The following is an 11,824-nucleotide window of genomic DNA, read 5'->3' as shown; positions in this document are numbered from 1 at the left end:
AAGCATTTTGGTATTCTGGTTATTGTACTCGTTTTCTGTACTCCTTACTTCAGTTATGATCCTGTTTACTGTGTTTCATGCTTTACATGCTCAGTACATATTCCGTACTGACCCCCTTTCTTCGGGGGGGGGGGGGGCTGCGTTTCATGCCCGCAGGTGCAGATACTCGCTTTGGTGATCCGCCAACTTCGGACTCCCTTTCTGCTGTCTTGGAGAGCTCCGTTGTTCCGGAATCTAGACTTTTGGTTTGAATCTTATGATATATATGTATATGCTATCCAGGGGTACGACGGGGCCCTAACCCAACATATTTCGCTATTCATACTCTTAGAGGTCTGTAGACATATGTGTGGGTTGTGTATGGGTTCTGTTCAGCTGTGTCTATACGATGTGCTGTGGTATGATGTTCGTCTCTAGTAGCAGCCTTGTCGGCTTGCATACGATATTGATATGTGATGGCAGCCTTGTCGGCTTGCGTATTATTTCATGATATGATTAGTTGTGACTCCTCAGGAGACCGTTGATTTGGAAGTATATATATATGATGATGTTACGAACTTTGGAGTTCCTTTATAAGTTTCCGTATTGTCGTAGTTCCAGTTTGATGTTATATGTAACAGGTTGATATACGGGTGCCCAGTTCGGGCACCAGTCACGGCCTACGGGGTTGGGTCGTGACAATGTAATTAACATGGATTTCATTGCAGGCTTACCCCGTTCTCGACGTAAGTATGACTCTATATGGATAATTGTGGATAGACTCACAAAGTCACCTCATTTCTTACCAGTCAGAACTACATATGTAGCAGAAGACTATGCAAAGCATTATGTTAAAGAAGTAGTACGACTCCATGGTGTTCCAGTATCTATTAGCTTTGATAGAGGGACTCAGTTTACAACCAATTTCTGAAAATCCTTCCAAGAAGGTTTGGGGACTCAGGTGAGTCTTAGCATAGCATTTCATCCACAGACTGATAGGAAAGCTGAGCGTACCATCCAGACTCTTGAGGATATGCTTCGGGCATGTGTGTTGGATTTTGGAGGTAGTTGGGATGATCACTTACCCCTTATTGAATTTTCTTGTAACAGCAGTTATCATTCTAGCATCCAAATGGCCTCGTATGAGGCTTTATATAGACGAAAGTGCAGATCACTAATTGGGTGGTTCGAAGTAGGGGAGACTAAATTGATAGGACCAGACTTGGTCCAGCAAGCCATAGAAAAGGTCAAGCTCATACAGGATCGACTGTTAACAGCTCAGAGTAGCCAAAAACCTTATGTAGATAATCGTCGACGAGATTTAGAGTTTCAAGTGAACGATTGGATATTCTTAAAGGTGTCACCAATAAAGGGAGTTATGAGATTTGGAAAAAAGGTCAAGCTTAGTCCTCGGTATATTGGGCCTTATGAGATTGTACGCAAGGTAGGCCAGGTGGCTTACGAATTAGGTCTACCTCCTGATTTGGAGTCAGTTCACCCAGTTTTCCATGTATCGATGCTTTGTAAGTGCATTGGATATCCTTCTATAATTGTACTAGTAGATGATGTCCAAGTCACCAAACAATTGTCTTATGAATAAGTTCCCATTGCCATTCTAGGTAGGCAAGTACGGAGACTCAGAACCAAAGATATAGCTTCAGTTAAAGTTTTATGGAGAAATGATAACAGAGAGGAAATGACCTGGGAAGCGGAAGAAGACATGAAGTTCAGGTACCCCCATTTGTTTCCACCTCTGGAGGAAACTCAGGCAGAGACGCCAACGTCCTCAGGTATGTAATGCTTTCTTTGATGTTTTCTTGGTCGTGTGTGGCCATGATTGTTGATGTTGTTGTTGTAGCCCTGTGAGGCAATATATTTTGGGTTGCTGTGACAGGTTGGGAGTGCCATATTACAGGGGAAACTCTGGCAATTTTTTTTTATAGAATCCCCAAGGACCTACCATTCGAGGACGAATGTTCCTAAGGGGGGAAGAATGTTACACCTCGGAGATGTCAGATTATTGCATTGGGAATGGACTATGTTTGCCTAAGGTGAATATGAAGTCTTTATGAGATTAAGGAGAGAATTCAATAGCTTAAAGTGCGTACCATAAGATTTCGAAGTCATATGAATATGTGAGACTAAGATTGTTGAAGGAAGTGAAATGTAAGTGATGTTTGGAAAGGTTTTCACGATAATTGATTTGATACGTATATAGTGGTGTCTTGAGGGGATCCTATAGGGCCTCTTAGATGATTAATGAAGTGTTACATTAGTACCAAGAAGGTCCCACAAGGATTGGAAGTCAAACGAATCGACGAGAGAAAGTTTCAAAAAACTGTGGGTTGTACGACCACTTATACGGACCGTATAAGTTATACGGCCCGTATAACCCTTCCAGAGGAGGGTATTTTCAGGGTGGAATTATACGGTCCACTTATACGGACCATATAAGTTATACGGACCATATAAGTGTCCGTATAAATCGGTCGGGCCAACTTTTTTTATATTTATATATATATATAAGTGACCCTTGCTATATTTTCTCATTTTCCACTTCTCCCAAACCCTTAAAATCTCTCAACACTTCTCTAAGCATATTCCACCGAAACTCAAGAGAAAACAAAGATCAAATAGCAAGAATTAAGGTATTCATGTGTTAGAAGGCTCACTAGGTTTAGTAGACTTCAAAAATAACTTGGGTATTGAAGCTAGGGTTTTCATACAAGTTGATAGCTTGCTCCAAAGCTCATTCTTATGAAATAAAAGGTTAGTTTTCATGATTATTTCATGTTATCAAGAATGCTTAACCGTTGGACAACTTGGGTAGAAGGAGAAAGTAGGAGATGAGGTCTAAATGTAGTTTTCATGATGTTTTTGAGTAGTAAACTAATTTGAGTTATGGTTCCTAGTATGTTGTAGATATAATCTCATTATGAAGGGTATTAGTGATGACAAGGAAGTGTTGTATGAATTTGTGCACAGGGTTGGTGTGAAGTTGTTGATATAAGTTGAATATGAGAATGAATTTTGAAGACTTAATGGAATGTGAGTACTTGATTATGATATTGAAGATGTTATTATGGTTGTTTGGGAGCTGTTTGGAATATGGTAGAAGTCGATGAAATAGGGGAAATGCTGCCCAATTTTCGTTAGCTCATGAATTATTCTAGTTTGAATTTAAGAGTATCTTTAAGGCTTAACCATGGTATGAATCCTTCTAAATGTAGATTTTTCAAGCTTCGACGGTGAACATTAAGTATTTAAGAAGACAAAGAGGTATGTAAGGCTAACCCTTCTTTCATTAAGGCATTATCCCATTGCTATATATCTTCACATGTGTTCCATAATATCTTCCAAATGACTTCATCCCTAGAATTACTAAAGCTCATAATTCTTGGTATTCTCACGATACCATTACCTTAATTATATGAGAGTTAATCCTCTAAGGAAGGGTATAATGGAAATGATGATGATGATGATATTGATGATATTCATGTACTCATATATATATATATATATATATATATATATATATATATATCCAAGTATGACTACTAAGAACACCGAGCTTATATGGCTGGGTATGATATCTATCGCGCGCACACCACTGCAGTTGGGTACGGATAACACTGAGCCTTGGTAGGTCCAGGTACGCATAACACCGAGCCTTGTCATGATCGGGTATGTGAAACACCGAACCTTTTATGGTCGGGTACGACACTATTATATACATTTATGTGAGCATATGTAATGAAAGGTTCCTATAAGAAAAGGGTAAGAAAATATGATGAGGTTCGTTAAAGGTACAAGTGGCTCTATCATCCCATGACTCTTCTATTTTATGTTGTTTCTTTTACTTCTACTATGATGTTGATTATGCTTTACATACCTAGTACATTATTCGTACTGACGTTCTTTTGTTTGTGGACGCTGCGTCATGCCCGCAGGTGGACAGGGAGATAGACTTGATCCGTAGATTACTTGTTTGGAGACTGTGTAGAGGAGCTCCATTTGATTCGAAGCTGCAGTTGTTGGTACCATTCTTTTATGTATATACATATGGGCATGGCGGGGTCCTATCTCATCTTTATGATGTTACATACTCTCTTTAGAGGCTCGTAGACAGTTGTGTACAGTTAGATGTCTTTTAGCCTTGTCGGCTCATATTTTGTATATTATTTTGTTAGCCTCGTCGGCTTGTGTATGTGTACATGGGCATAGTTGTTGATGTTGACATAGAAGTGTCTTTGCCCAATGAGATCCGTATTATTGATGTATAAAAATCATGAATAGGCCACGTGGCTTACCTAGATGTGAATATGAATGTACGATGAGAGGTGCCTGGGTGAGTTAGCTCCGGATGCCCGTCATGACTCTCCAGTTGGGTCGTGACAGTGGCACTTAGACTTCGCGAGTCACCTTTGTTTGTGCTACCTAGACATCGATACTTCCGTCCGGAGTACATGTTTACACAACATTTGCATGGCATTGCATCACGACCTATATTGAGAAGAGTTGGTGTGTTTACTTGTGATGTTGGATTCGTATTGGACATATTGAGACTTGGCACATTTGGGATTAGATGCTCTACTTAGGCGATGATGTGTACTTGATTCGATTATGTTTAACTTATACTGGTTGATTTATCTGCCTATCTTGCTTTTTTGTCTGAATTATGTTAACTATACTTAGTTGACCTATGATACCTACCAGTACTGTAGTTTTGTACTGATCTGCACTTGATGTATTCTTTTATAAATGCAGAGTACCAGGTTGGGTCTTCCTCCATCTCCCGTGGCTGATAGTCGCCTTCAGCATTAGCTCCGAGTTTCCAGGGTGAGCACGAGTCGTACCGCCTTGAAGACTCCTCATATTATTATGTCTTACTTTTCTACTCTGAGACATAGACAGATTGATGTATTATTATACTTCAGACTTGTATTATTTCATTTAGAGGCTCTTGCATGACTTAGATCAGACCCTGGGGGTAATTTCCTTATTCCGCACTATTTCTACTATTTATTATTGTGAGTCTTATGCAATAATTCTATCCCGCTTGTCTTGATTTAATTATTTATGTCCTTATTTATTATTGGGTCGAGGGTTCGCTTACTGATGTGAGAAAGGTAAGTGCCACACGACTTAGTCAAATTGGGTCATGACAAAGTGATTCTTGTGTGCATTTAAAGCTTATCTATGATATCTTAGATGTATAATTTGGTTGATCTGATTTCCAAGTTTGTAAGAAACAATATCCTACTTTATTAAAATATCAATATCCCTTTAGGTAAGATGTAAGCAAATGGGAAGACTAATTAAAATAAGGTCATAAAATCATATACTACTTATGCAAGTATTTAAATGTACATAGACTACTTGCCTTTTTCTCTTTTACACTAACAAGGAAAAAAAATAATGAATTGTGTTGATCTCATATTCATGGTAGATTATAAAGCTATAAAGACATGGTGGTCGGTGTAGAGAAAGGAAGAAGTAGAAAGAAAAACCCAAGTCTAGAAAATGGCAAACTCTTTGTCCCCTTCATTGTTCTCTCTCACTTTTGTGCTTCTTTTAGTAGTATCACTGTTTGGAATTGTTAGAAATGTGGAGGCGGACATACTTAATGATGTTTGTCCAAAGACCATAAATCCTCAACTATGTTTTCAAGTTCTTAAGAGCGATCCTTACGTTTACAAAGGAGACATTCACAGCCTTCTATCTATTGCACTTTCTATAGCACAAGACAATACCACATCCACCTACAACTTGGTTCAATCACTTCTTCAACAACCCATCACAGATCCCAAGGTGAAAACCCAACTCACCAATTGTTTGACCAATTACAAGGATGCAGGTGATAAACTTGAAAGTTGCAATGGTTTGCTTAGGACTGCTGATTATAGAAAGATAAGTTTGTTGGCTTCTGGTGCTTTGAATGATTCCCGTACTTGCGACCAAGGTTTTGGGCAATCACCAGCCCAGCTTAAACAACTCAGCCAGACGGTCCAAGAATTCTCCAATCTTGTTTTTGTTATTGCCTATGATCTCAAATAGTCTAGTCATTTTGCATGATGTTTTTTGTCTCATTTTGACTGTTACATTACATGGATGAATTCATCTTCTGAATTAATATATATATAAAATAATTTTTTTCTTATTGCGCAATGTCATTTTAGGATGAAAGGGATTCAATTCACAAAACGTGTGTGATCACATTAGCCTTCTTTTGCAGAGAAAAGGCAAACACACACTGAAAATGTAGCGCAAATTTTCATCTGCCAAAAACTATAAAAATTTCCTCTTTTACTTTGGTTTTCTTTGCTATTATTAATATTCGTTCTTTCTTCTATATTTTCATCATCGTTTTTTACTCGTGCATTTCTTTCAAACCCGCTCTGTAATTTTTTTGAGCCGAGGGTCTATCGGAAACAACCTCTATACCCCCACAAAGGAAGGGTAAGGTTTGAGTACACCCCACCTTACCCAGACCCCACTTGTGGGACTATACTGGGTGTGTTGTTGTTGTAGAGTTTCATGAAAACTTCTTTCAATTTAGATATATATTTGACGAATTGGTCATGATAAAATCTTCCTTTGGAATATTAATGTTGCTTCACGTTTTCCATTTACAAAGCAAGTCATGCGTCTTCCATCTACACATCATCATTTACCTATGGTTAAGTGATATGCAAATTTACTTAGATGTTTTGCTATTAAGGTTAAATTAGTTGGTTTGGTGTAATACAGTTGATGGACAAGTATTTACCCTCAGGCTTTGGTCTAGTGGTAGAAGCCTTGCGCATGATATGTGGGTTAGACATACGTGACGGTTCTCGAACCCTACCGCAGACAAAAGTCGGGTGTTTGAGTGGAAAAGGCTAAAGGGTGAACCCATTATCCACTGAGTTGTGAACCTTACATGACTGACCCTCGACAATTTCTCATTTATCAAAAAGAAAAGAATTACCATCGCCCATCTAGCTATTTTTCTTTTTCTTTTTTTCTTTTGTGTTCTTAATGATGCCATGCTTCATATTAATTGGTACTTAGACTTTGCAATTGAGAACAGTTAATACAAATGTGGGAAATGACTCAAGATAAAATTGATGTTTATCAACATGGTGTGACAGTTGATCAGAAAAAGAAGACAATCAAGTGCAACTGTTGTGGTAAAGTTATTTCTGGGTTGTATCGGCTTAAATGCCACTTAGGAGGCGTTCTTGGAGATTTAACTCCTTGTTTGGACGCTTGTACACTTGTAAAAGAAGCATTCAAAACTGAGGTACTTGAGAAAAAATATGGCAATTTAAGCAAGGAAGTTGGGAAACTTTACCACCAAATCTTCCTTAAAAAGGTAATTGGTGACCCCGAGACAGTGAAATGGAAATAAAAAGCAAAATAGAGTGAATTCAAAAGTGGCTGTTAGTTGTGTTGTAGATTCATCCTCACGAGTGATTTCAAAATCTATAGGGAGATTTTTTTATGAAGCGGGATTTGACTTGGATGTTATCAGATCACCTAGCTTCCAGAGGATGATAAAAGCCACTCTTATTCGTCCTGGGGAGACGATAAAGTTTCCTAGTTGTCAAGAATTGAAAGGGTGGATCCTTCAGGATGGAGTAAAAGAGATGCAACAATATGTAATGGAGACAAAAAATTCATGGGAAAGCACAGGGTGTAGCGTCTTGCTAGATCGATGGGTAGATTCAAACGGTTGAAATTTGATTAATACCCTAGTGTACTGCCCGAGGGGCACTACATATATTCGGTCATCAGATATTTCATCTTTGAATGGAAATGTTAAGGCTATGCTGTTATTCTTTGAGGAAGCTAGAGTCGAAAATGTGGTCCAAATAGTTGAGTACTCAACATCTGCACCAATGATAGAAGCATGCCAGAAACTAATGGAAAAACGTAATACAGTTTTTTGGAAAGTAGATGCTTCTTATTGCATGAAACTTATGTTACAGAAATTCATAAAGATAGAGCTGATACAAGAAATTTTGGAAAAGGAAAAAACACTCACACAACTTATTTACAGCCATGCCACTGTCCTGACGCTTCTAAGAGACGCTTGTCCGGATGAGCTAGTGAAGCCTTCAAAGATTAATTCAATTGTGCCCTTTTTGACTCTGGAGAATATTGTATCACAGAATGAAAATTTAGTTACGATGTTTTAGTCATCTAATTGACGTACCTCAATCTTGGCTTCTATAGGTTAGGGTAAAAAAATATTGGAAAGAGTTGAAGATCAGTCCTTTTGGACCAGGACTTTGAAGGCTGTGAAAGCAACGATTCCCCTAGGGAAGATATAAAATTGCTAAATGGCAGTAATAAGCCACAAGTTGGTTTTACTTATTGTCACATCCCAAGCCGAAGGGCATGATGGGCACCCAGCCTTACCGGCCGAGTACCACCTAGAGTAAGTTCAACATACTCAACTTATAACAACTACAAGGAGCCATGTGAAATATATGTAACATAAAGGGATCACTTGCACGCAGAAAAGGCCTAACACAACATAAGACAAACGCATGACCATACATTTATATATACATACATATACATATGTGTGTGTATATATATATACACATTTGTATATGTATGTATAAGCTAGCCGACGAGGCTTCCACAAGAGCGTCATAATCCAGCAAAGGCCGACGAGGCCGTACATGACATCTGCATACATCATATTGTCTATGAGTCTCTAGGAGTACATATACAAGACATACAGGACGGGAAATGACCCCATCATATCGGAAAGATACATATACATAACATGTGAACATAGCATATACCAAAAGAGCAAGCCCGGTATAATGTCACTTGCTGATGACCCGCTGAAGCTGATAGTCCTACTGAAGAGGTCCTCAGCTCTGCCTATATAGATCTGCAATCCAAAATGCAGCGTCCCGTAGGATGGGACGTCAGTACGAATAAAAGTACGGAGTATTTAAGACAGAAAAAAATAACGTAAGTAAGATATAGATAAAAGAGAATAGAAGTAACTTGAGCCATCTGGGGACGTACAATATGCAATGCTTGAGTTTTAAAAAAATCATATACAAGTATATACATATAGTAGCATCATCATATCATAATCATATCATCATCATCCCGCGTCCGGGGCATCCCACGTCAGGGATAACATCATAACATGCCCACGTAAGGTTGGTAATCTCCGAATGAATTATGAAATTTGTATCGAACTCAAAGAAATAACTTAATGATGATAAACATAATAATATTTCAAGAATCATTGGAGAAGTATATCAAACTAATTTGGGAAAGAAGTAAATAATTTAATAAAGAACATCTATAAGAAGTGATTAATGAGTGGAGTAGAATCATCGGGGTATATGCATCGGTACGCTAAATTTAGATTCGTTCCAAGGATAGAGGAGTAGCAAATACCTTACATATCTTGTTGGCCTCTTAGCGGCTCTACGACATAGCTCGTCTAGTGTCTTGATCTAAAACAACAATAACATCTCTTGTTTGGCTATGGATATACTTGGTATATTATGTATATCAAGTGAAAAACTTGTTCTATAACGAATCATATAGTATTTCCCTCGTTTTTACTACTTCCTCCAAGTTCCCAATGTCAAGAACAACAACAATCATACTCAATCCACCAAATTCCAGCCACAACCCAACTAAAAAGATCCCCAAATAGTCCATACAACAACAACATCAAAATACGATTTCCTGCTATTAATTCTGTATTTCTCATACCATAATTTAGCTATGACCTGGATGAACATAAATATATCTAGAATAGGAGAATTATTACCTTATATGCCAAGAACTATTCTTCTTCCACCTTATTCACTTCGAAGAAAGCCCGAGTTCAATAATGCGACAAAACGGGAACAATGAGATCAAAGTGGAGAGCAAAGCCCACTATGTTTCTTCTTGAGAGGGATTATACTTTTTTGATTGGAATAAATTAAACTAGCTACTGGTTCTAAAATGGGAATTGGTTGCTAGTACATATATGTTGGTGTTAAGATCTAAATTGAATAAAAATACTACAGTAATTCTTTCTTATACCTAAAAATGCAATTGAATAGAAAATGAGAACTTATGGAATATCTAGTGGCCTTTACACGTGTTGCCCTCTCAATACATCCTTATCTACTCATGCAAATGAATTGAAGCATGCATGTGCATTAACTATCTTGCTTCCATCTATTAATGACATACTTGGACTATGTCCACATAATATTTATCCAATAATCTTAATTAATTTCTTGATCTCAATTCACTTAAACAGTAATCATTTTTAATACACTTCATATACTCATTGTCATGATTGTGTGACATAGCACTAGTCCATAGCCCATTTTGGTACACACAAAATATTATTTCCAATCACCGCCATTCCACTTTCGAGTCTTAAATAATTTTGGGACTTCATCCTAACCACCTATAAGCTCGGGGGTAACCTCAGTTTCCCCTACTTATGTCTTTTAACTTGCAAGCTTTCTGACACACGAAGACACGGGATGTAACATTCTCCCCTCCCCCTCCCCTTAGGAACATTCGTCCTCGAATGTAGAGGTGTAGGGGGAGGGTAAACTTATTAGGAATCTTACAAAAATTTTGACAGAGCCTTCCCTGTAACCAGGTACTAATCAACACTTGCAAACAATCGAAACCCATCCTACATTCTTCGCTTGGCCATACAAACATCATATATATACATGTCCCTACACAGTCAGCATTAATCAAATGTAAATATTGCAAGACCTTTTGAACATCTGTCCATGGATGAAAGGTTGTACTAAATGTGATCACTCAGGCAAGGATACATAACCTCTTTCGCCTCACTTTTTGGCCTGTCGATCTTCACACATGAGGACGTTTGCACATACTATTCTAGGGTCCTCATTTGGTACCTTCCAACTTGTACTCTATTCGTCTGACCTTTTGTCACGACCCAAATCGATAAGTCGTGACGAGTGTCTGACCTCTAGTGACCAAACACCCCTATACTATCTCTGGACAATACTGAACATCAAGGGCCTATAAGCATCTGAAACTGAACTCATATTGCCTTATGAGAGGGTGACATCATGAACTCTGTACAATATTGTAACACCTCGTACTTTTAACGTAAGCTTTAACCATGATCCTAGACTTGGAAAATCAGATAAAGAATGTGGGAATTGGAATTTTCCTGTTCAGTTGTGAGATAGTGGTTTATGCCCATGAACATTGGACGTATTTCAATTTACGGGCTGTAAACCAAGTCGTAAACTGGTACTAAGGATTTCTGAGCATTCTGGAATTTGGCAGTTGAATGTCATATGGTTAAATACGGATCGTATTTCACTATACGACCCGTATTTTAAATCGTAAACTGAAACCAAGAATTTCTGAACATTCTGGAATTTGGCATTTTGATGTCACATGGTTAAATATGACCCGTATTTCAGTTTACGGCCCGTATTTCAAAACGTATTTGGAATTTGGGAAAACTTCCTTGATGAAAGTTGTAGAGCTTTAAAATACCTTTCCAACGGTATATTATAGGCGTCAAACGGACATCTGTCCAAAGAGTTATGGCCATTGTACTGAAGAGACGCAGTGCAGTCCATATTGCAAAATACGACCCGTATTGCAGTTTACGACCCGTAAACTGAAAATACGGCCAGCACAGTGTTGGACGTAAACTACACTTTCCCAGGACAGTATATATTCGTCCATACCAATTCAAATCATTATTTTTCATTCCTTCAAGCCCTAGAACGACTTCCTACCCTCTCCCATCATCAAGAACACCAAGGTAAGCCTACTCTAATTATTCCAACTCAATTCTAACACCTATCCTTGT

At 38.2% G+C, this 11,824-nt stretch overlaps 1 protein-coding gene across 1 annotated transcript; it reads left to right on the top strand.

The window, feature by feature from the left end:
• Positions 1–5,481: 5,481 nt before the first annotated feature.
• LOC132633818 (pectinesterase inhibitor-like) lies at positions 5,482–6,131 on the top strand. Its single transcript, XM_060350266.1, has one exon. The coding sequence runs from the start codon at positions 5,503–5,505 to the stop codon at positions 6,034–6,036; it is 534 nt and encodes a 177-aa protein (XP_060206249.1). The 5' UTR covers positions 5,482–5,502; the 3' UTR covers positions 6,037–6,131.
• The last annotated feature ends 5,693 nt before the right edge of the window (positions 6,132–11,824 follow it).

This window comes from Lycium barbarum, chromosome 3, assembly GCF_019175385.1.
Source record: "Lycium barbarum isolate Lr01 chromosome 3, ASM1917538v2, whole genome shotgun sequence".
Lineage (NCBI taxonomy): Eukaryota > Viridiplantae > Streptophyta > Magnoliopsida > Solanales > Solanaceae > Lycium > Lycium barbarum.
The sequence above is the reverse complement of the archived record's forward strand: the minus strand, read 5'-3'. Positions and strand labels throughout refer to the sequence as shown.